Here is a 27511-nt window from a genome sequence, read left to right on the forward strand (position 1 = left end):
AAGAACTTCCCATCGCCTGCCCTCATTCACTGTCTCCCGAATAGACTCAATTTGTGAATTTGTTAGTAATCTCTACTGGAATGTAACCTTCTGAGAGCAAGGTTTTTTTTCTGTTTTTTTTTTTCTTATTGGTTTACTGCTTCAGCACAAATAATATTGCCACGTTTCAGTAAATATTTAGTAAATGAAATTACTTAAACCCTGGCTCTGCTACCCCTTAGTCATATACATATATTGCACTCAGATAAAACATGGAACCTGACCCAATAAACAATTATTTTTATCTTCAAGATCCTGAAAAGTTATATCTGCCATAATAATGGAATCTTATCCCTGATTTTGATATGATCAGCTGTTCTAGACCAGCACAATCAGTGTCTCTTACCTAATGTTTACTGGGGGAGGCATGTGTGGCAGAAACTGACAGTCCAGGTGGGGATAAGAAATCCTCTGGCCTCTTGTACATGTAACTACTAACTGTATTCAGTGGGATTAAAGGGCTCTGCACCAGTTTAGATGTGTACCTGGAAAGGGATGTGATCTTTTAATTTTTTAAATATATCTTTATTGATTTCAGAGAGGAAGGGGGAGGGAGAGAGAAACATCAATGATGAGAGAGAATCATTGATTGGCTGGGCAAGGATTGGCACTTTCTTCAGAGCTGCCACCTCCCACTGTGTTCCTTACAACTCCCTTTCAATAAGACTGGCTGGCATTGGAACTTTTTACCTCTCCTCTTCTCTTTTTAAATGAAAACAACAGGGATAATAAAAAATGCCAATCCTAAGACAATTTAGAAATTTAAAAATCTTTCCACTCTCCTATTACCATGGCCCCAGGCCAGGATCAGAAAGCTTATTACCAAGCAAGCAGTTAATACATAAATTAATTATTTTATTATTATTTGACTATTAAAGTTAATAAAGTGTTAACAAAAGGAATTCCAGGTGAGCAGTAGAGGAAGAGTTAAAGCAGCTAAACTATATTTTGCTGAAGAAATATCCTACCTTAAACTTTCTTTTTCTGTTTATTCCCAGGAAAGAACAAGGCAAAAAACTCTTTGTGCTGAAATATCTGATCATGAGTGTTACTGAGGAGAACCAAGATCTTCCCTGGGATTAGTGCAGAACAGGCACAGGAGATAAAACCTCACAGGGGTGTGAAACAGCGGGGCAGTCCATGCAAAAGCAGCTGCATGGCTAGGACTTAAATTCAGAACAAACAAAGCGGGAACATGTTTTAGCCTCTGTCACCAAGTACTTGAGGGCAGGAGACCTTTAGGTAAAACTTTCAGCTAGCAGGAAAACAATTTGTGTTTAATGAGGAAACACTCTGAGTAGTGGAGAAGTTGGTGAGAGGCTTTGGAGAAGCACAGGGTGTGAAATCTGGAATCTTCCCTGGGGGTGGGGAAGTGTTGTCTCTGTGAATTAGTCTCCAGATAAATTGGAAAGGCAGTCATTATTTAGCATCCCTAGGGCCAGGCCCTGGGTTTAACAGGTCATGCTGTGCAATGTCACAAAGCAGATTCTACTGCCTTGTAATAGATGAAGAAAGTAGAACAAATTATTAAAGTTATCTATCAACTAAAGTGAAGCCAGGATCCAAAATCAAGCGTGCACAATTCAAAGCTCATTTATTTTATTTTTTTTTAACAAAGTCGATATTTCTTCCCCCTATACTAATGTTTCTGAAGATGCTTTCATTAGAACATCTGTGACTTTTTTTTTTTTTTAACATTTTCAGCATACACGGTATGAACTTGTGTGGTTGTGTGTGTTTCAAGTTACAGCCCAGAGGCAGCCAGTGTTCTAGTCGGGAAGCCAGGTGCCTGAGGTGGTCCTGAGCATTGTTTCAGAAACCAGGATTTCTGCTCTCTTCCTCCAAGCAGCTCACTGAATGCCAGGGTGGGTTTTCTTTGGTGAAATTAGTGGTTTGATAATCAGCAAAAATGATAGATGACATTGGAAAAGAGGTCTCAGTGGTGAAATGAAAGGTACTGAGGATATGTAGTTTGGCAAAACATCTTTTCTAGACACCTGCAGCCTGTAAGATGATGACGTATGACCCCAGGGAGGCCTGTGACCTGAGCCCGGGAGAAGGCTCTAGAGCAGCAGTTCTCTACCTGTGGGTCGCGACCCCTTTGGGGGTCGAACGACCCTTTCACAGGGGTCGCCTAAGATCATCGGAAAACACATATATAATTACATATTGTTTTTATGATTAATCACTATGCTTTAATTATGTTCAATTTGTAACAATGAAATTGGGGGTCACCACAACATGAAGAACTATATTAAAGGGTCGCGGCTTTGGAAAGGTTGAGAGCCACTGCTCTAGAGTCTGGATCACTTATTGATCCTGTGCCAGCCACTAACTTAGGAGGCTTGCTGTGGCCCGACTCTGAGTGTAGCTGAATCCTGCTTCCAGAACTATGCTACAGCTGCCCAAAGAGAACATGTTATTCAAGGTAGAGCAAGTCAGAGAGCTAGGACTTCATTGAGCTTATAGAAGCATGTGCATCAACAGTGCTGTGCCAACTTGCTACAATTATTCATTTAACAAAAATCTACCTGTGCACTAGACCTTGGACTCGGACTTTATTTCACTGTTTCAAGGTGCCAAAGCTATTTAAAAATTAGCTATGTCTTACTTATCTCACTTTTCAGTGGTTGATGTTGTCTTTCAAAAATAATCTAAAACAATGTGCATCCAACTTGGCTGAGGTCCATCTACAATTCTCTTCCTTAGACCAGTGGTGTCAGAATCACTTGAGGTTTAGAATTCTTTACTTTCTCAGCATCTTGCATTTTCATGTTCTAGGGGAAGAACCTGAGAACTTGAATTGTGAGGAGTTCCCCTAGTAATTTTTACACACCCTGAGGACTCAGCTAATGAAGATATAACCAAGGAGCATCAAGACCATTTGCTGACAGCTTTTCTTAATGTAAGATCAGCAACCCAAGAGAGAAGAAACATGCTACAGACTGCTTGGTTTGAAAACCAAAATTGGTAAGTAAGTGGCAATCTATAAAGCCCTCATCTCCTATAAGCTCTGTGCCATACATGTGTGGTTATAGCTGTTTGCTTACCCATCTAGATGGAAATAGATCAAAACGGGCCTTAGACCTTCAGCAATCTCATCCATGGCCAAAGATATTCCACTGTCACTTGGATGGGTAGGAATTATCAACAGCTTTCCAACGGACTACAGTGATCCATTTTCTATGACAACAATAACAACTGTTGGCCAAAAGCCCATCATATCAAATATCTCTTTGGAGGAAAACCAGTTGGGCTATTGGGCTATTGGGCTGCTTTTTCTCACATCAATAAGATGTCTGACTTTCATCCACTCATCAACTATTTATTATGAGCCTTTTTAAACTTCGGTAGTTTTAATTTCCAATAAATGCCATGAAAGATTACAGATGCAGAGGTCTAGCTCAGGACTTCTGTCTCCAAGTTGTCACTCATCATCAAACCATGACACAGAGCGAGACACTCCCTCGTACAGGAGTCAGAGATCTTGAGTCCAGGCACTGGCTACAAACTCAGTGGCAAGTCAGTAAAGCTCCTGGGGCTCCTATTTCTTCTTTTAGAGAACAGGGAATAAAAAGCTTGTCTTGCTTATTTTTCAGAACTTACTAATTAATTCACAATTATTTATTCATCATATATTCCAGGAATTTTTGTAGAGCCTTGGTGATTCAATTGGGAACAAGACACACAGGGGTGTTAAAAGTAGGTTTACAGTTGTAATACAAATAAATAATAGCAATGATTGATAAATAATAATATAAAAATAAGCTCTGTTTCACATACTCACAATGAACTATAAACCTACTTTTTCCCACCCCTGTATGAGATGGCTGCTCTAAAGTAGACTGATTCTAATAATCAGAAAAAAATGGATACATATAATGATCTATGAAACTTATTTTATATAAGCAGATAAATATATATGTGAATATTAATAGCTATATTTTAGAGGCAAATATATGTGCACATATATCTTTAAAGTTTAAACCAAAGCCTTTTCTAATGATGCAGTGTATTTGTTTAGATTTCATGTTGCATGATTTAAGATGAGAAAGGCAATAATCTAATAAAAGATATATTGCTCTAGACAAAAAACCTAGCACATTAATAAAAGGTGTCACCATATTTCATTAATGAAAAAATATCATTTTCTTCCAGGATGCATTCCTCAACATAGAAAACTTTCTAGTTTATGCTGCAACACTCTCTTACATATAGTAAAATTTATCATTAAGAGAATCCTCCTCCTTATTAATTTTTTCATTACTTAAGAACTAAGATGTGTGCAGGCAGTCTCTAAGATGGCCTGAGTAACCCCTGTGTCCTTGTGTGATCCCTTCCTTCACGTGTGAGTTAGATTTAGTGACTCATTTCTAATAAACTGTATATAACCAAACTGTTGGGATGCCATTTACAAGATTGAACTGTAAGAAAACTTTGGCTTACATCCTGGAAACTCTCTCTTGCTATGGCTTTCCTTTCCCCGCTCCTTCCCTCTACTCCTTTTCTCCGCCTTCTCCAGCTCCCTCTCTCTCAGTCCAATCACCTATAGGAGAGGCCTCTTGAAGGATCAGAGCCACATGAAGGAGAACTAAGGCCTCCCAGCCAACACCAGCACTGACTGTCAACCAAGTGAGTGTGCCTTTTTGGAAGCAGACCATCCAGCCAAATCCAGGCTTCAAATGATGTAGCCACACCCAATAGCTTGGGTATGACTTCATGAGAGAGCCTCCTGAGTCAGGAAAACCCAGCTAAGCCATCCCTGACTTCCTCATTTAGAGTAACTGTGAGATAACGCTTGCTGCGTAAGCCACCAAGTTTTGGGGTAATAACACAGGAATAGGTGACAAATACAGAATTCAAGGACTTTTGAGTACAGTATTATGAAAATGAGTAGATTCAGAATCTCATGCTTTATACACAAATTGAACTAGAATAATATGCTGATGTCATTTAGTACCTTCATCATGAAGAAACAAATTTGCCACTTTTTTTAAAAATATATTTTATTGATTTTTCTCAGAGAGGAAGGGAGAGAGATAGAGAGAGTTAGAAACATCGATGAGAGAGAAACATCGATCAGCTGCCTCCTGCACATCCCCCACCGGGGATGTGCCCACAACCCAGGTACATGCCCTTGACCGGAATCGAACCCGGGACCTCTCAGTCCGCAGGCTGACGCTCTATCCACTGAGCCAAACCGGTTTCGGCTTTGCCACTTATTTTAACACAATGGCATATGACTGATTTTCCTGATATCTACTGTGTCCATTGAATCAAATATAAATACTTCATAACCAAGCTTCATTGAAACTCTATTTTTATCAATGTATTAGTTAAAAGATTTTAAAAACGGCAGTCCTTTACCTCCGAAGAAGTACTTCTCTCCAGTTTTAACTTGAAGCGGACTGTTAGTTCGAACTGCTGATGCCTCATCTCCATCAATGGTGAGGATAGCAAAATTTTCCTTAGCAAGGAAACGAACCTCGTGCCACTGTCCATCGTTCAACCCAGAACCTGTAAAGTACAAAATAAAAGTAAATTTATTTTCTTAAGATGATTCAGGTTTAAACAATATTTAATATCAACAGTTAGAACTTTATAAGTAAAAATTAGTTATATCTTAATATAGGAAAATTCAGTGCTACTTACAATTGATATTTCATGTTTACTTAACATCATGTTTTATTCTGTATTGAACCAAGTAAGGAATAATGTAACCCAATTTAAGGAGATAATATTAATGTGCCATTGTGGTACTTGGGAAAATGAATGAAGTAAATAAAGTTGTTTGGAAGGTAATGATGAATCATTTTAATTTAATAACTTATTTTCTGGTTAGTTTTACTAGCCTCTACCATCATAAAATGGATTTATGACTTTTGTCTAATGTCTCTCTTTTTATAAACTGTTTTTGCATTATTAATTTTTCTCAATAAGAACATATGGAAAGTACAGTTGATAGAAATTAACTATTTTTATAGTTATTTGTGCTAATTGACCACTAATAAGCATGGCAAACAATACCAGGATTATCTGATCATTTACCAATAAGGTATCTGTATAATGAAATAGGTTATATTTAAATAAATAAAAAGTAAAAAAATAAATCAACAACTCCCACCCCTAACAATCACATTTCATTGATGCTTAGGATAAAGATCTTGGGAAACAAAAATCCTATCAAGCTCTCCATTACACAGGCAATAAAGTTTCTGTTTAATGAGTTTATTTTATGAATAATAATTAGAAAATTAAGGAGCATATAGAGAATGGCCACCAAACATAAATATCTGGAAAGAGTTTAAGAAACACAAAGAGACAGAGAAGTTTATGAGGGTCAGAATGGCTTTCTTTGACCTTTACAGTTCTGTGCTCTGTCAAGGGAAGTGATTTTGTGTTAGTCGGCTCCAGGTAGAATAATGTAGAGTCCACAGGTAGAAGTAACTTGAAGATAATCCTAGCAGGTAAAGGCCTCAAAAAATGGAATGAGAGTAAATCAATAAAATGCTGATGACGGCTCCCAGGCTCTGGTCTGAGGTCTGCAAAGCAAAGCTTACAGACCAACAGGCAGGCTTCTGCAGTCCATTTTGGTGCAGCCTGGTAACTAAAAATATTCTCACGTTTTTAATAATTAAAAATAAATAAAAGAAAAATGTTAATTTACACGCAAAAATTATATAAAATTCACATTTCAGTGTCCACATAAAGTTTTATTGGACTACAGGCACGCTCACTTGTTTACACATTGCCATAGACAGAGTAAAACAAACAGCAGCTACAAAGACCGTTTCCCTGGCAATGACTTAACTATTGACTGTGTGGTCCTTGACAGAAAAAGCATAAACCAGCGGTTGCTTTATCCTCTCAAACAGGAATGCTACTTTAAAGAAAAACATTAAGGCCTTTTGAAACTTAGGAGATAGTCACATGTAGGTAGTATTTACTGATAAATAGCATTACAAATTATACTGGTAAATATCATTACAAAAATCACCTCTCAGGTATTCATTTTAGATGTTCAAATTTTAATTCAGTATTACATATTTGAGCACATTTCATTTCAACAGAGGAAATTGAAATTCCTTGCTCTAAAGTAACATAGTAAATGACCTCCAAACTATGAAATATGTATAATACATATACACAGATAAATATAATTCTTTGTGCTGAAATGACTATGCAAATGTAAAACCTTATTCTAAAATTAAAATCAGGCTCTGGCTTGATACCTCAACTGCTTAGAGTGTCATCCAGATACACCAAGGTTGCAGGTTCGATCCCTAGTCAGGGCACATACAAGAATTAGCCAATGAATGCATAAATAAGTAAATCAATAAATAAGTGGGTTTCTCTCTCTCTCTCTCTCTCTCTCTCTCTCTCTCTCTCTCTCTCTCTCCTTCTTTCTCTCTCTCTCTCTAAAAATCAATAAAGCAGTTAAATATAAAATTAAATTAAAATCAGTTAGCTGTCTGAAAAGTAGTAGTAATGTTTACTGAAAAACTTCTTTCTCAAGTAGTTGGCCTGTATCTTTACCATAATGTTTTTTCTCTCAAGTACAAAACTGGGTTTAGTATGGATTAACCATAAAAGAGCCTGGTTTTGATTCTGGCCTTTGTTTTTGCCTTTACAATGTGATAAACCCTGCTTTAAAATGCAATTTGGGGTTAGGATCTCAAGTACATGAATCTTACAAATGTTCATTCCACAAATTTAATTCTAAATAATCACACATCAGAGGAAGTCACTTGTAAGATGTCTTTTACTGACAGAATGTCTCGTCCTATATGGTAGACCAAAAGGCCTTTCTAAAAATCACTGTGAAAATCTTTTCTTCACAAAATTAATTTATGTAAGAAGATCATCAGCTTAATTGTTCATGGCAAAATATCTATTATTCCAATCAGATTAAAATAAAAAGGTTACTTTATTTTCTCCAGGAAACTTAATTACTAGAGACACTGGACTGAAGATAAAAGCAGTCTGTTGATAGCAGCCACTGCCACATCTGAGCCTGAACTGTGATTTCTATTCATTTTAGTTCCAATTATTATTTTGAACTTTTCATGTTAATAATCATCCAGAGGCAAGCTTCAGCAGTCTGTGATAGGAATGGGCCGCAAATATAATGAAGCCCATTCTTCAACGGGGGAAAGAACTATCTAATTGCTCAAAATAAAATATGCTACTTCTTTGAATTTTTCTTCATCTGCATGTTATTAAAAAAAAGTAATAGCCCAAAGGCTCACTCTAGAGACGAATCTAATTTCATGGTCTCTGTATATGCAAGTATTTATAGATACACTGTTCTAAGCTTTCTAGGGCAATCACTCTGGAAAGCACTTTACTTGCATTTAACTCACTTATAATTCACAGAAAAAATATATAGATATATATTTTCCAAATAAGTAGGTGAGATAACTGAATCTAATAAAATGTAAGCATCTGTAGCTAATAAATATCAGAACTCCAAATTATAATTCAGATATATCTGTTTGGTTCCAGAGGCTGAATTCTCACAACAAACACACAAAAATAAACAAAACAAAAAAGAAAATATGTTATACCACCTCTGTGCATCTGTGGTCAGTCGAGTTCTCTTCCACTGTGCACACATGGGTGCACGTACACACACAGACACACACACACACACACACTTCAATTTGCTGCCACCACTGTACAGGAGCTCAGTTTCTGGTGATATCCTTGTCTCATGTAGTATGAGGGTTGCACGTAAACTGAGACACCATCCAGTTTCAGCATTTGCACTGTCAGATTTCTGTTGTACTGGAAGATCACATACTATACATCTTTCAGTATTTTCTCTATAAAAATATTTTAATTGCCTTTAGAGAGAGAGGAAGGGAGAGAGAGATGGAAACATCAATGAGAGAGAAACATCCATTGGCTGCCTCCTGCATGCCTCCTACTGGGGATTGAACCCACAACCTGGGCATGTGCCCTAACCAGGAATCTAACTGGGGACCTCTTGGTTGCATGGGACAATGCTCAACCAATTGAGACATACTGGACAGGGCTTTTAGTATTTTTTTAACATATATTTTATTGATTTTTTACAGAGAGGAAGTGAGATGGATAGAAAGTCAGAAACATTGATGAGAGAGAATTATCGATCAGCTGCCTCCTGCACATTCGCTACTGGGGATGTGCCTACAACCAAGGTACATGCCCTTGACCGGAATCAAACCCTGGACTCTTCAGTCCCCAGGCAGACGCTCTATCCAGTGAGCCAAACCAGCTAGGGCTTAGTATTTTTTTACATTGGTGTTTTTCTCTTAAAATTGTAATCAGTATGGAAATCTTATACTACAGGGTTGAGAACAAATTCTAGCATTTTCTCTCAAGGCACATTAAAATAAGTTCATGAGTATTAAAACCATCACTATATGTTGTGAAACTGAGCAAAGGGAGCTCTGTGTTGACTCTTCACTTTATAATGAGTGGATCAGTGCTCTTAAACCTGCTATCTTGTTATTAGTTTGTAGAGCTAAGACTCTAATCTAGACCTTTTGACACTCAAGAAGCAGTTTTCCCCACTATTCAGAACTCAGCTGTCAAATTTTATGAGGAGAAAAAAAGAGGAGGCCATCGTTTCAGCATATTTCACCTCTGCCTGAGTCCATTCTCTCCAATGCAAGGGAGACTCAAACAACTTTGCATGAAAGACGGACTACAATAAAATTATATGACCTCTCTTGCTGACTTGCTCCAAAATGTGTTTTCCCTTTATCACTTCCTAGACCATCTGCCATTTGGAAGAAGTAGTACAGAATTAGTTTTGCATCAGAGAAGCTATAAGAAATCACCTCTTTAAAGAATTTTACAAATTAACAATATTGCTTAATAATTTTTAATCCATATGAAATGAAACATTAATGTCATTTAAGAATTTTTGAAATTCAATACCATATGGAAATCACTCAGAATACCACAGCTGATCAGATCATTGATATAAGATATAAACTTACAATAAATACTAATACATTTATTCTGGAAAGAAATGTACTATCATTCCAAGTTTTATTAAAAATATCAAAGAACATAAATCACAACGAACACAACACTAGATAGGACTAAAGCAGCACTTCTCCTTTGCTGTGAAAGAGGTGTTATTCCTCCACTCACTATCCTATAGCCAATGATTGTCCCTGAGAAGGGAGACCCCCGCCAAGGACCCATACCTGCTACACAGTGGGTTCCTGATGGCTGGACAGTGGATAAGGACAGGCCTGGTAAAGAAGGGTGCTGATGCTTGAACTTAAAAAAGAGACTTATGCCTCAAATTTCCTGAGTGCCTACATGTGCCTGGTGCCATCTACACACACTGCATGTGTAGCTGTACTCACTCTTCTCAACAGTGAGCAGCAAGGGAGCCGAGGACAAGAAACAGTGTTGTAGTTAAGAGGGCTAGTCCAGGAGCCAGGGTTCTGCATTTGCTCCTGTCCTTGCTAACCTGGGCAATTTACTTAACCTCTCTGTGCCTCAGGTCTCTCTTCTCCAAAATGCAAATAGCAATGTCCACTTTATAGATTTCTTTTGGGGAACAAATGAATTAGTATTTCTAATAGCACTCGAACAGAACCTGGTGACTAGTGAAGCAGTAGATCTATATCATTAGATCAAAAAATAAAGAAGCTTTGCCCAGCCAGCATTGCTCAGTAGTTGAGCATCAACCTATGAACCAGGAGGTCACTGTTCAGTTCCCAGTCAGGGTACATGCCCATGTTGCAAGCTTAATCCCCAGTGTGGGGGTGCAGGAGGCAGCCAATCAATGATTCTCTCTCATCATTGATGTTTCTCTCTCTCTGAAATATATATATATATATATATATATATATATATATATATATATATATATATATATATATATATATATAAATAAGAAATTTTGATTCATTGTTTTCACAGAAGAGGAAGCTAAAATTTAAGTTGAGTACTTTACTTTGGATTATTACCTCACAATTACAAATATAGGTATATTTGTCATAAATATCCTTCTAAACAAGTGTAATAAATTTTAACAAGGTGGACATCACAAATATCCACATTTGGGGCACCTGAAAAGAAAAAGTCCTAATGTTATGCTAATGGGCATTTGAAGCGTAGAAAAATGTGTCCAGTGACAACATTACACATGGGAAAAATTCCTGTATTCAAACAACTTCGAGGTAAAGATAACTTGTTCTGCAAAAAATGTGCCAGAAGTCTGACAAGGTTAAGACAAGGGCACTGCTATTAAAGCTGCATGTAAAAGTTTATAGATGTGAGTTAGTCAAAAGGTACTCTCAGTGATCTTGCTGGGGAAGTGGGGGGACTGCCCTATATTGGGAATTATATTCTATTCAGGCACATATGAAAAATGCCCCTATAAGAGACTGAGCTAGATAGAGAAGGGGTGTTTGGCCTACAGAGCCACCCTTAGGGGGGTAGAATAGAACAATGGTCAAGTGCATGGACTCAAGTCAGACATCAAGATACAAATCTCATTTCTGCTCACCTAATAGCTGGGCCTCCTGCAAGTTAACCTCTTTATGCCTCAGTTCCCTTCTCTGTGAAATGGAGATAACAGAGTGTCTGCTCCATAGGGCTGTCATGAGGACTAAGGGCATATATTATCTTTTAGAACAGTACCTGGCACATAACTAACATTCGGTAAATATTAGGTATTATTTCTTATTCAGTGAGTGAGCATAGCTCTCTACATATCAACTTGTATTGTTGAACTTTAATTCTATAATCATTAGCTGTTATGAAATTATTACAATTGGTTTTCTTTATGAATACCTCCCTCCTCAATATAAATCCAGTAGTGTAATATCAGTGGTGAGGAATTTGAATATTTGGACAGGTAGCTCCCAATATATCTCTTGTTATTATAAAATTCCACTGTTTTTGAAGCCAATCTTGAACAAAATGAGTTTTGTAAAACTAGATTATTTAATAGATGTGATTCTGAATGTCTCTGTAATATTTTCAAAAATTAAATTCAATTTCAAGCAAGGATTTCTCATGATGACTAACTTTGTGGAGATTGAGATATACCACAGCATACATTTTCTAAAATATTTTTGTTTTAAAAAAAACATACTATTGTAACACTTCGATTTAATTTTAAACTGAAAGATTATTTGATGTTACTTTATATTAGATCCCTCCATTTCTTCACCAATTCCTAATGATGAAAACTTTTCAGCTGTACATTACAAAAGGAAACCAGTATTTTCACAAAGACATTTTTTTTTAAAACCAACATCTTTAAAACCATATTCCACCTTCTGGTCTTAATTTTTTTCATAAGATGACTAAATTGTTTTACAATATTTTCTCTAACATCTCCCTAACTTGTAAGTGTTAGAAAGGCTTGTTTAGTATGCAAATGTAAAATGTTAATGAAGCATATTCTATCTAGGCTGTCTCTCAAATAGCATTATTTTTAAAGTGAGACTCCTGAGTGGTTGCTTTGATTGAACTAGAAGAAACAGATGTTGCTCTTATTAAAGACAAGAAGAAAAGACTGGTTTAATGAATATTGAAAAAAGAAAGTATTTAAAATACAGTAGCAAACCAAGATATAACATCTGTTTCAATATGTTTCAAATAAAATTACAGTGACTAGAGTTTTCAATCTTTTTGCTCAATCCTCAATCTTGAAAGAAAAATGTCCTGGAATATGAATCCATCTTTAGGCAGTTATGTGGTTCTCTGATATGTAATATACCTCATAAGTTATCAGTTAACTATTTATGCAATAATAAAGAAAAGGAAGTATGCATCTCTATATAAACGTGTCACATACTTAAGTCTTTTTTTATCTACATAAATTCCATATCATTGGGAAATTGATTCAACTTAATCTTGCTCACTTCTACATGCCAATACAAACTACCTTCTATAATATATGACCAATTACACTCAGACAGAACATGAAATAAGGTTCTTGGGCAGGCACGGTATACTTCTATTTTTTTAAGCTGAAAAAACAGCTAAATGTGTTTCTGTCTCAGTATAGACAGAATGTCACCTTAGAACATGTCTTTTCTGAAAGAGCCACTAGAATGGAACCTTTCACTAGGCTAATACACTGGGGAGAGCACACTTCATGACATTTTTTTCATGAGTGGCTAGAAATGACCCAGTTGCTTATTTAATATGTAGACTCTTAGGGACGGGCAGAGTCTTTCCTTTCAGGCACCCAGAATCTTCTGAGGAAAAAAAGGCTCAGATTAATCAATTTTATTGCCTTGTCTGCAAGTTATTCATTTGGGGGAACTTTTAAAGTTCTACACTGAAACCTCCAAATCATTGCCAAGGAAATTAAAGCTCAAAATAAATGGAGATATATACCATGCCATCCTAGTAAAAATTCCAATATTGGCCTTTGTAGGAAAAGATATATAATATTATACAATGTATAAGGAAATATAAAAAAACTTAAATATTTAAAAAATAAGGCAAAAAGAAAAACAAAATTAGGAGCTGTATCACTTGTTTTAAAGACTTGCTATAAAACTATAATAATTCACAAAGCGATCAGAAATAGACCCATGCATATGTGGTTCATTATTTTTTTGACAAGGCATAAGGCAACTCAATGGAGAAAGATAAGGTGTTTTTGTTTGTTTCTTCATTTTTAAATTATGTGGGAACACTGAGTGAATGTAGGGGGGAAATGTATCTCAATTTTCACCATACACAATACATGAAAGCGAATTCTAGGTGGGTTTTAGACCCAAACACAAAAGTCCTACTATAAAACTCCTGAAAGATAACAGAATACCTTCAGGGCTTGGGGGTTATCAGAGATTTCTTACGTCATCAAAATCACCTGTTAAATTTGGCTTCACAAAAATGAAGTATCCCTGCTTATCGCTGGACATGGTTCAGAAAATTCAAGGCAAGACAGAGAGCAAAACAAAATAAACACACATATTTGATAAGAGGACATATTACAATAATACACTAAAAGCTCTTAAAGTCAATAATCGAAAGATAAAACTGGGCAAAAGTCACATCATACATAAAGATGTATTAATCCCCCATAAACACATGAACAATTGCTTGACATCATTAGTCATTAGGGGAACTAAAACCACAATGACATGCATTTTACAACCTCTTCAGTTAAAAGGACTAAGTTAAGGATCTGAGTTAATCCGTACTCTTGTACATTGCTGGTGGTATGTAATTTTGTTCAACCATTTTGGAAAACTGGAATTTTTAAAATTATTAATCCTATAGCCTAGCAATTCCCCTCCCAAATATTTACCCACCAAAATAAAAATGTATGCTGTAAAAACGTTCATATAGGAATTTTTTGGCATCTTTATTCATAATAGGCCCATGTTCCTCAGTGCAAGAAAGCTTAGGTAAACTTCTTTCAGGTCCAAGTTATAATGCTGTCAGCCATTTGTTCAGTGTTAATGAATCAATGTACGTATGTATTAATCAAGGTAACTTTAAACAGAAACACACATAAAACAAGGTTATGTACTGATCAATTGATGCAAATGTTGGGATCAGAGGACTGTAGGAACCTAACCCTGTATTTCTTGTAGGAGCAATGATTCAGTGTTCACTAAGTCAGTGTTCACAATGACCATATAGAACATAACTCTTGTGCAATGAATGGATTTAGGGAGACAAGACTGAAAGCAGGTAGGCCTACTAGGAAGCTTGCACAGTAAGTAGGACAAGAGAAGATGGAGGCTTGGACCAAGGTTAGCATTGGAGAAGAAAAGTGTTCAGATTTGTTATATATTTTGTAGGTACCACTGGCAGGTCTGACTCATTAATTGATTATCAAAAATTTGATAACAAGAAAAATATGAGACTTAAACAATGGAGGGGAAATCAATGCCATTTAATTAATCAGAGACTGGGGTAGGGAGTCAATGTTGGGTATGCCCATTAGAAATCTAAGTAGACATTTCAGGCAGACTATTGTACATTTGTGTGTGAGGTTCAAAGAAGTCAGGTCTAGACATAGGCATTTGATGGCATGAGCATAAATCAGAGGGCTAGATAAGCTTACCTAGAGAGACAATTAAGACAGAGAAGAGAAGAGAGGTGGAGTACTCTAAACTTAACAAGCTGGAAAGAGGATAAAGGTCCAGGAAAGAAGACTGAGAAATAGTAGCAAGTGAAACAGGAAAACAAACAAACAGGAAAATGTGTTGAGAGATTGTTCAAAGGAGGGATGAGCTGCTAGTAAACCTTTTAAGTGCTTCTGAGATATCAAGTAAAACAAGGACAGGATTTGGAAATATGGAGGTCTGTGGTAACTGGAGTGGGGTGAGGAGACTATGAAAGATGGGAAATGCAAGGAGAGAGACTATATAATCCTTGAGTAGTTTAGCTACACGGTGAAATAATTTTGGGTATAGTCTATATTGAACACCTGAAGAAAACCATGATTCCTGGCCTATGAAAAATCCTGATTCAGAGATACTAAAAGTGTATATAAAATAGCAGGGGTTTAGCTCTTTGTTCAGGTTAAGAACCATTTTTTATAGAGTCCATAACCTTTTAATTGTACCACCTGACTTCATTGGGCAACAAGAATATTATCAACTTAGTTATACTTTCTGGAGTCATTTTTCTCATTCTATTTTTATATTTAGTGGCTTATAGATTATATTTTCTATTCCTTAACTAAAAAAATAAATATGGCAGTTAGTTGGTTTAAACTTAATTATGTATTATTATTGTTTATAGTCACTATTAACATGGTTTCTGTTATATTTTATGTTTATGTTTTTATCTTTATTGTGGAAAGTATTACAGATTTCTCTTTTCCCCCGACACCATTGACCCCTTGTTTCTGTTTTAAATAGAAAATTATTGATGTGAAATTATTATACCATTTTGGGAAAATAATTTGTCATTATTAACATTAAAATTTATTTTTTAAATTTAAACTAAGTCATATTTAGTCTTTTATCTTTGTTTCACATATGTCTCAGTTAAATTGCAGTATCTTACAATTTTCTCTAAAGGCACAAAATCATTCTTGTTTATAGGAAACTGACACTGTCCAAATGGCCAGGGCTTTCCAATCAATTCCTCTTTTTCCAAGGGCATACCCATGTGCAATGCTGTAGAGCATGTTAAAAAAAAGGGTGATGATTCTCAGTCTCAAGAAGTTTGCCTTATTGTGCTCTCTAGTGAGATTTAAATACTTAAACATACATTTTCATAATTTCCATGAAATATTCCCTATATTTCATAAGCTGGAGTTGTATGGCACAAGGGAAAAAAAAACATAGAGAAGGCAGAATGTAGATGAGATAATTTTCATATCCAACTGGAGGTCACTGACAAGCAGTAATATCAAATGTGGATGTACTCTGATTTTCTGTAGCTTAATTGTAATATGCTGTTGGAAATGCTGATCCCCATCTTCATGGCTGCTAGAGAAGTGGATAGAATGAGAGCACATGACCTTGTCAGTGTCCCAAAGGCTACATGATACTTTGGAGGGTGACTGTTCTTCCATTCTATCACACAAGTAATATTAAAAAATACCATAGAGGCCCTAACCAGTTTGGCTCAGTGGATTGAGTGTCGGCCTGCAGACTGAAAGTTCCCAGGTTCGATTCCGGTCAAGGGCTTGTATCTTGGTTGCGGGCACATCCCCAGTAGGAGGTGTGCAGGGGGCAGCTGATCGATGTTTCTCTCTCATTGGTGTTTCTAACTCTATCACTCTCCCTTCCTCTCTGTAAAAAATCAATAAAATATATATTTAAAAAAATACCATAGCCTTAGCCGGTTTTGGCTCAGTGGATAGAGCATCAGCCTGCGGACTCAAGGGTCCCGGGTTCGATTCCAGTCAAGGGCATGTACCTTGGTTGCGGGCACATACCCAGTAGGGGGTGTGCAGGAGGCAGCTGATCGATGTTTCTCTCTCATTGATGTTTCTCACTCTCTATCCCTCTCCCTTTCTCTCTGTAAAAAAATCAATAAAATATATATTTAAAAAATACCATAGAGAAAGAATACTAGAATACCATAAATGAAGATAATGGAAATTTAGTTAATTAATTCTTCAATCTTTTTTCTTATTTTTCTAAATGTTGATAACAAATTAAAAGCTTAAAATGAACAATTGTCAGAATTTAAGATTGGGTTTCTTTAAAACAGTACACATCATGAAATTCTCTCTTTTCTTTTAAATATTGTTGAAAGTGGTCGTTTCGTATTAACCACAGAGGACTGTAATTTTAAGTGGCTTCGGTTCAATAGAGGCTTTTTACACCTGTGTGTGCTGAAGAACCACAGTTTCTCCTCAGAGGCTATCCAGCCACTCACAGCTCAGACTCTCATGAGTTCAGAGAACGATCATGATCAGAGTCCTGCCGTAGAAGAGAGATATTAAAATGTTATGTTGAGGGACAATCCTTTATGATTTGAGTGTAAATCATTATTTTTAAATTACATCATAAAATGCCTAATGGAACCACAATTTTTCATTTCAGACAATTCTGAGTTATTGCCCTTTAATAGAACTGTTTTTACACTTGCCTCTGAATAATTTTTTATCCTTTACTCAAAGCAGTGCCTAAATAAAATTCTTTAAGCCACAGACATAGGCAAAAAAAATCCATCTCTGCTTTTCACAGTAGCAATTTTTCTGCAAACCTCTCTACTACTTTTTCTACCACGTGACTCCTAGCGAGAGAGGCAGCTTCTGCTATTTTGGTTCAATGGTCTCCTCCAACTGTGAGCACTGAACCATGAAGGGCACATCTCCATCTATTTATGAACTATTTCTTCTGTAATCTTCAATTCAACAACAATCCATTTTGAGTGTCAACTGCCCTCTGGTAGTTTTTCTCACTTTTGGTGGCAAAATGGGATTGGAAAAATGCTACAAGTGAGCATGGTAAAAATAATATTTGTGTGACTCAAGTTTCACATATATTTAGGCTATAAATTTATTCTAGTCATCCCTTCTTGTGGATTTTAACCTAAATGTGATAGGTGTTGAACAAGATTAAAAATTAAAGCTAATATTTTTAAAAATTAATATATTTAGTATATTATAAATTTGAAAAATAGCTGTTTTACTTTTTTAGTATGGTTTCATGGATTGATATTATATACATAGATTGTGTGTGTGTGTGCATGCGTGTGTATACATGCACAGATATGTAAGTCCATTACATGACACATAAGATGGAAATATAATGTTAGAATCTGGATAGCATGGGTACTAATATTACCTGAGAAAATTGCTTTACTTCTCGGTCCCAGAAATTCTTATCACTAAAATAAATGATTCATACCTACTGATTACAAGATTCTTCTCAGCTCTAGACACTTAAAATAAGACTGAAATATATTCCTATGCTGTATAGGGTAACAGAAAATCACTGACAATGTATCAATTTGATAAAGTCATGTTGAGCACATTAGCTGAAGTTGATTGCTTTGGTCTATAAATCTGTACTTGCCCTTACGGGTGACTCTACACATTAAACACAATGGTCATGCATACCCAAAGTAGATTAAAGAGGCTGCCTGAGATGAAAGGAGAAAAATCACACTGAAAATAGAGATAGTTATTTAAATTGTCTACTTTCATGGATAGGAGATGATAGCTACTGGTAGTTTAATGGAAAGTTGGGAGTATATAGATGGCAGACCAGGAAGATGAAGCCAGTGCCACAGAAAAAAACAAAACAAAACAAAACAAACAAACAAACAAAATAAACCTACGATCTGAAAGGCAATTCTTTGCCATTTCTGTGATTTAACCTAAGTAGTAAAGTCACAGAATGTCCTGGGAACTTGAAGATAGAGGTATGGCTTTCAGTAAGTGAATTTGTCCCTTACCTCAGAATTCTCTGGAATACTAACCGTGGGATTGTGAAAAGATGCCACCCAGCAGTATCCCTCAAGGGGAATTCCCTGAGGGAATTTGTGTTAGATTAGGTACCTTGAAGCACTAAACTTCTATGATATAGATGAACAGTGATTATTTTCTTATTAACAGGTCACGTCCTATCTCTATCTAAAGTTAACATTAATAACATCTACAGATGGATTTTTTTTTCTTGGCATACAGCACAATTATATTTCGTTAGTAGTTATTTACTGAACATTGTTTCATGTTGGTTGCTAGATGAGCAACCTTTAACATCAATTACTGAATTTAGAAACAATCTGGGGTTTTGATAATGTTCTGTCTCTTGATATAAGTAATGATTACATGAGCATATTCAGTTTTTCAAACAACTCAGTGAGCTGTGCATTCCTGATTTGTACATGTTCTATATGTACAGTAGGATACCTTGGAGATATTTCAGGTTTGGTTCCAGACCATCTCAATAAACTGACTATTGCAATAAAGCAAGTCCTAATATTTTTGCTGATGGAGGGTTTTGCCTTCGATTTGTAAAAAATGCAACATCTGTGTAGTGCAATAAAGCAAAAAGCCAATAAAATGACGTATGCCTGTATATCAGTAAAAGTTAAAAATAATTCAAGATAAGACTCTATGGAGTACAGAACCTCATTGAAATACCTTAGCCATGTAGAAATGTTCATGTTGCTGTTATCTTTAAGGCCATGAGATAGATGTGTACTGAAGCCATCAAAAACTTATGAAGTATGCACACAATTATAGAATATTAGAGCAATAACAATTTAGCTATCAATACCAATAATTTAACACGAAGTATCATATAAAAGAAAATAAAAGATATTTAGGGACTGTGTTAAGGTAGAGAAAGACATCATAACATCATAAAAATTCTGAGGGGACTAGAGGACACATTCAGGGCTTTAAAAGGTTATGTCACTTTTTAAATTATGTCTAATTTCATTTCTAAACTTAATGACTTTCCTTTCCTTGATTAACTCATCAACCATGATTACAACCCTTTTGTGTCTCAGTTATAGGGAGTATGAACTGTTTTAACTCATAGAGCAAAAATACTTAAAGGAGCTCCTGCCCCCACTCAAAATAATCCTTTGACATAAAAATATGTGCTTTCTTTTTTTCTGTTTCTTTTTTAAATTATATAGAGTCTACCATCTTTCCATCATATAAAATTACTCTCTTAGGTGTTCCTGGTTTCCATTTTTCCTGAGCTCACCATGTCTGTATCTCTTAGACAGAAAAGTATAACTGCATGCTTAAATATCCTAATGTTCAGGTCTTGCAAGCTCACCACTGTCATAGTTCATTTAGTCAAAATGTTCACAATCTGTTTTCTTATTTCTGATATCTGAGAGAGAATAATTTCATTTGAAACTATGGCTCACAATGCCAGTGATTCTCCAGAGAGACCAAGCCCTTTGGTGGCTGGGGTTATAAATTTGAAAGAGCATATATGTAACTTGAGAAAGGAAATTCAAGTGGCTGATAACTGACTTATGCAGATTATACTTTTTATACATATTTTTATATACTCCGTATTTATATAATATATACTTTTGTAGAGCACATTATATCCATATTATCTATAATAATAAAAGTGCAATATGATAATTAGACCGGACGTTCTTCTGGACGACCTTCGGACTAAGCCAGGGCTGCAAGGGAAGCCCAAGTCCTGGGTGCCGGCTGATGGCCAGAGGGAAGCCCAGGTCCCGGGTGCTGGAGAGAAGCCTGGGTCCCGGGTGCCAGAGGGAAGCTGGTGCCGGCAGCTGGGGAAAGGAAGGCCTACTGTTGCATGAATTTCATGCATTGGGCCTCTAGTATACTATAAACATAGAATAGACACTAAGGCTAATAGTTAAACTCAGTGTCCCCTTTGTATCTATCTGTCTTCAATAAGTGTCTTAAGTATTCACACACTAACGAATTCCCAAGTTAAAGCCATATTCTCTGAAAACAAAGAGGAATAAGAAGACCAAATTCAGGATGAAGAAGGTGAAACAGTATGCCAAAATGTGCTGATTAAGTAGCTTTTGGCCTAAAGTTGACCTTGGCTGTAACCTCTTTCCCTTTGAGAAAGAGGATCTCATCCATCCTTCAACAGAGATTTCACAGGAGGACATTTGAGTCCACAGGTTAATAGGGTGGTGAATCCCAGTTGCTAGTTGCCCACCTGTCCAATATCATACTGATCAGAGAAAAAAAGGGGCTATAGGTCAACTCACTGAAAATCAATTCTCTAAAACTAGATTGATCAAAAATAATTCTCGAAAGAATCAATTGATGAATGACTAACTCACCAAATGCACTAAATTTACCAATTATCATGTAATTGTGTTAGAGAATATTCTTCTTGAATATATAGTCTATGAATATGAATCCATTCTTCTTTTAAATATATTCATGGATATATTTCTTTTAAATATATTCAATATACGTGAATATATTAGTACTTTAAGGATTGTTCAATTTATCAAAAGCTAAGGGTCACAGGTTTAGTCTTTAATGAATATATTCATGAAGAACATATTCATGAGGAATATAGTTATGAACTGAATCATCCCATGAATATAGTGAAAAAGGATATACTTCATGAATTCTTTAAATCATTTATTTAATACTATGTGCCATGCAATGCCCTAGACACTAGGCCACATCAAAACAAAGTTCCTGACCTCAGAGAACATAAATTCTTCATATGTTTAATGTCTTTAAAGAATAATTTTTAAAATAAGTTTTTGGCAAATATATTTTTATCAATTTGTGAATTTGTCTGCATTGTGTGAGCTATGTTGAGGACTGACTACACTGAATGCTTATGATTTGTTATGAAAATCTCGCAGCAGGATTTGATCATATTGGTCTTTATCAGCCTTTGTTGTGAACTTGGATGAAATTTACATGTGAACATTATAAAACAAAAAATTAAGATCTCATTCTGAAAATGAACAAAGGAGTAAGTCAAGATTCACAAAGTTTGGACAGTTGCAAACATTATGCAGTAAATTGCAAATCTGGGATTAAGACCCAGGTTTGTGGACTGTGAGTCATGGATTCTCTCCCACTTTCTAGAGCTTCCACTAACCAGTATTTGCACTTTCCAAAACTTGAGACTTTAGTAGCTGGATTTAGCACTGGTAATTAACTCAAATTTCTAAAATAACAATGAAAATATATCTTACTTTTAATATTAAATATATATTTCCCAGTAGCTTTATTTTTTAAAGCAAATTATGGCCGACATATAATACATCTAAGCAATTTCTGTTAGTGTGAAAATAAGGTTAATGTGACTATAACAGTTATTGTTACTAATTCTTATTTTTATTAAGCGATGAATAGCTTCATTAAGTAATACATTAGTCTTTTTTAGTAGCTTCATGAAAGAGAGAACGACGAAACTGCTTGAGTTAAGCTTTGTGTGGCTTTTAAAAGAGAAAATGTTCTTTCCCAAAGGGCACTCCAAAAAAAATCTAAGCTGAACATTGTTATTCTCTGAGAAAGTCATCACAACAAAATGAAAATGCTGGCATTTCAGTAGGCCCTTTTGCATTTTATTGAGCACGACTTCTACCAGGATCACTGTGGCCTGTTAACAGATGTCTGCATATGAAGCAGTTTGTCAGGGGGCCTCAGGTTTTGTCTTTAAATGGTGCAAAGACAGAAAAGGGATTCTGTTCTTATTTTCCTATATACGCCTCGGTTGTTTTTTATTTCTTCCCAAGGGATTCTCCAAAAGGAACCCAAGCAAACAAATTAGACACCAGGCCCCTCTCCTCGCCATTAATTTTCTTGTTGGTTTCAATATAGGTTTTCAACTTTGTCAATGTCTCAGCTCAAACAAAACTCATGGTTACACAAGAAATCATTTAGGGTGAACGCCATCATTTGGAAATAATCAAACATTATTGAAATCATAAATAAGGGGGAAGAGTCCACTTGACTTCATTGTAGGATCACTTTTCTTTTAGGCAAAGTTGAATTGGTTCATTCTGCTATACAGACAGATATTAAGAACAAATTTTCTTTTATTTGGGCTGTGTCTACTCATTTGATGAGAGATCTCTTTCTAGTAACTTGTAAATATTCATATTTTCCACTCTGATTGACAAAGCTTAGTCACAATATCAGCACTATAAGAGAGAAGTCATAGTGATTTCATTCTTAGAGCACTTATGTGTCTACCATCTCTATCTATCTATCTATCTATCTATCTATCTATCTATCTATCTATCTATCTTTCTATTATTTATTTAAACCTCATCCTAGGACAAGCTGAGAGAGAGAGAAAGAGAGAGGGAGGGAGGGAAAGAGAGAGAGAGAGAGAGAGAGAGAGAGAGAGAGAGAGAGAGAGAGAGAGAAAGACTGGCTGCCCTCTGTAGGTGCCTGACCCCAGATCGAACCTGCAGCTTGGGTATGTGCTCTGATTGGGAATTGAACTGGCAACCAATCAATTGAGCCAATCCAGCCAGATTGAGCATTTACCATTTAAATTGGTTTATTCTAAGACAGATCTGGTGCTGTAGGGAAACCACAGAAAGGTGACCAGGATTGTAACAATGACTGCTGTATGGTGTGAGCATACATCTTCTTGGGATGGGCTCATGTAGCAACACTATGAGACAAGCTAGGATGATTCTTCTTCTTTAATTAGATAATAATCAAAACTATAATTTAGTTCCTAGTATGTCACAACAATGAGATCTGAAGAAGTTAGAATATGTCTCTCCCGCATGAAAGTTAGTTGCTAGATAAAAATGCATTTTATATGATTATGATATCCTACAGGCATAAACATAAGAAGTACTGACAATAAAACTGTGAGGATCTGTTGCCTAATTTCATCACATATTTACTGAATACTGTGAGAAAAACAATATTTATGAGCAAGATTTATAATTTCTGATTTAAATCAGTGTTTTAGGAATGAAAGATAGTCTTGTTGATTTAGCCTGTTCAAGAACTTAAATCATGATATTTTATGTTTTCCTTTGAGAAGCTAATTTTTAACTGAGAGAATATTTTTAATATTCATCCTATGCAGAACTTTTTAATGCATTATCTGAAATTCAAGTACAGCTACCACTAATAAATTTATGTAGATTTTAACAACATGTTGAAATTTAGATAAGTATCACTAACATATTTGGCATATGATTATAAAGATAATGTTCAAAGTGATTAAATTTGGAGTTATTTAATCATCTTCATTATACTTCTTATTTCAAGTATGTATTTTTGGGTGCATCTAGCAAGCTATGTATAATTATCTATGTTCAGAAAAGAAGCTAATTATATTTATTCATTTTTACAGTAAAAAAAGGTAAGTTCCATTTTGTTAGGAGTGTAAATTATACAATTTTATCATAGATGAAAAATTATAAAAATCACATAATTTTAGAGCCATTTTTAAAAGTAATTGTGCAAGTTTTATTACTTGATGGTTTATGAAAAGATAGACTGAAATAATTTTAAAAATTCATTAAAATAGATTAGTTTAGTGTTCAACACAAAATTGTATAGATATATTACGGAGAAAATAATCATGCCCTTATTAATGTTCAATAGAAATGTTTTATTTTCCCTTATAAAAGTGAAAATTTCATTCAACATAAAATTGTGCCAAATGTCCCATGAATCTTTTGAAAGTATGTTTTTTTATTTCAATTAAATCATTTCATTGAACCATTTGATTTTGTAGAGAGAAATATTTTTTTCTCCTACATGTATAGGGAGATGAATGATTAGAAAGAAAATAAGAATGATTCTGTCTTCAATTAAATTTGAATGATTTTACCACAAGTATGTGGCTGTTTGGTAGTTTCAAGTTCTGGTGATCATGGGGGATAGGAACTCTTGGGAAAACTGTCCAGAATTTCAGAGATACTGAATTTTAGAGAGCATATGTTGAGAAATATTAAAATAAGTAGATATTTTCTCATGCTGAAATTTTAAAAAGAAGAGAGACAATAAACTATGGAATGAATGGATTAATTTCTTTAGAGGATATTAAGTAAAATGTCATGGGAAGGTTTCCATTTATGGAAATGGATGCTAAGCCTACTCCAAATGAAGGGAGTGTTAAACATAAAGGAATGGAAGTTTAGGAGGTCATTTTGTTTATATAATTTCTGCCCCTTCCTGAGCTCTTTGAACACAGAGCTGAATATACACGAACTGCATATTTTCATATTTGAATCACCAGACTATAAATACTCAATATATATTTGTTGAATGAACAAATGGATATGTGTCCTTAAGTAAGATCACTTTTCATGCAGGAGATAAGAGGAGAGGAACTGGTTGAATTTCAAGTTAAGAAGTTTGAACTCCATTCAGAAAAAGTTTGTGGAGTGGAGAAGTAGCATAATTAGAAACTTCTGGAGAAGATTAATCTAGCAGCTATGGACTAACATATGAGTAAAAGAGAAACTTCCTTGTTTACACCATCCCTTCAGATAAAGATGTTTATAACATGCATGTACAAATTTTTAAGATAAATGAGTATTAAACACTATGCTTAGAAACCTGAATTATCTCCACTCAACAACCAAAAATCAGAGGGAAATGACACAACTCAGAACTTCAAATAGGATTAAACTGGGAATTTTTATTCTCATTTTGGTATTTTATTCTGTGATTTAGTCTCAAAAATTAAATTTATCTACTTTTAGCCACTGTAATATTGTGGCTCTTCTCTTTTTCATACCCATCTAGTTTTTACTCCTTTTCTGAATTTCTTTTCAAACATTCAACAAGGCTCATTATTACATACTACAGACCTGGTGCATGAACTTTGTGCACTGGAGGGGTGGGGTCCCTCAGCCTGGCCTGCACCCTATCACGATCCAGGACCCCTCAATCAGGCCTAAACCGGCAGCCAGACATTCCTCTCGCAACCTGGGACTGCTTGCTCCTAACCACTGGCCTGCCTGCCTGCTCAGTGCGCATCATAGTGAACTGTTGCTCTGGTTGTTCTGGTCGTTCCACCATTCTGGTAACTGGGCTTTTATATATAAACATATCTGAACTCTTCGGCTGTGACTACATAAATGGAGAACTCAGTCTGATTTTGAGACAACCTTAAATGTTCCTATTTACATTTCAGCTACTTATGCATGCGCTGGGTTACAAACTATGTGTACATAGCCATAGTTAGTGAATCCCCCAAACACTGCAAGCACATCATATTTCACTCACAGGAGGAACAGAATACTAGCTGTCATTGGTGTTTTATGAAGATAAATTATTGAACCACAAGAATCATGAGATGAATTGTGCCACAGTACTTGCATTTCATCCCTGAAGGCATTGTGGCACTGTCAGTTAAACACTGGTGAGCACAACTTAGTTTTCATTTCTAACAGCATTATTGTCACTACTGACAACCCTACTCATCACGGGAGAAGAGGGTTCTTCCTGGGAAGCCCACAGGGCCCAACTGCATTACACATTCTGTTCTTATTCACAGTCTCTGAGCTTCATTTATGGTTCTTTTTTTTCCCCTTTGCCAGCTGAACTCAGTATTTGAAAGAATATTTTCTCATATATACAGATGCACATATAAAAGTGTATAAATACAAAGAAAACCTAACATAGTCATTAATCTTGCCATATCTGTTCCCAAAACACAAGAGGGGCTCATGAACTCCCAAGCACACTTGTATTTTAATGAAATGTTATGTTGTTACGGTAGAAAACCAGGGCTACAATCTAATGAGGATACAGAGAGCATCTGTGTCTGTATGAAGGCCATTGTTCCCCAATATAAGTTCCAAATTTGGCACAAAATTTACTTTTGCAAGCTATGGCATAATGTAGCTGAGATAATAGTCCCTTTCCTTAAGTTGATTTACACTGTGTCAGGAATAAAGAAGTGCTATTTAATTCAACTTACAAACATTTTGTTACTCTTAATTGGGCTTAGAAATATATGCTTGGGATATAGTTCTTTTTAAAAGATGTTCATATGTGTTCATATATGTGTGTGTGTATACATGTATGTATATATCAGTTGCAGCTTCAAAATCAAAGCATTCTACCACAATTGTTCATTTTCAAATAATAACAGTTACACAATTAAAACAATACAAATAAAAACTGGAGCCACCCAACCTAAACCAAAATGTTAGGCAGTATGGTGATGTTCGGGTAGCATCAATCCTGCTGCCCAGTTTAAATTATCCCTGTGTCAGGGCTGGTAGTGGGCCAGGAAGCAGAACACAGGACTCCTAAGACAGTTGCAGTGGCATTTGAAATGCAAGACTATGCCCTTCCTTAGTTCAAAGTCATTCAGGACCTAAGCAGCATCTGAGGAAGCAGACCAGATGAAAAGCAGAGGAATGTCCTTAAGGCCTCTCTCTAAGGCCTCCAAATGACATGTCGGTTGGTATACTAACCTTCCAAACCAGATAACTTCACTTAGCAGACATAAGGAGATGGGAGCATCTGAAAAGATAAGCCATCCAGATGATGAATAAATTTAGACCATACCATATAAATGAAGCTTGAAGAAATTGGGGGTATATGGCAAGAGAAAATTCAAAAGGTAGAGATATGCCCTTTCTT

At 35.7% G+C, this 27511-nt stretch overlaps 1 protein-coding gene across 1 annotated transcript in view; it reads right to left on the minus strand.

Moving 5' to 3' along the window:
- The window catches only part of CNTNAP2 (contactin associated protein 2), a 1817652-nt gene that overhangs the window by 851085 nt on the left and 939056 nt on the right, over positions 1–27511 (minus strand). Inside the window, exon 9 of the mRNA XM_036328432.1 lies at positions 5407–5556. Coding sequence (XP_036184325.1) covers positions 5407–5556 — 150 coding nt within the window. The remainder of the gene's footprint in view (positions 1–5406; positions 5557–27511) is intronic.

Source organism: Myotis myotis, unplaced genomic scaffold, assembly GCF_014108235.1.
Source record: "Myotis myotis isolate mMyoMyo1 unplaced genomic scaffold, mMyoMyo1.p scaffold_m19_p_11, whole genome shotgun sequence".
Classification (NCBI taxonomy): Eukaryota; Metazoa; Chordata; class Mammalia; order Chiroptera; family Vespertilionidae; genus Myotis; species Myotis myotis.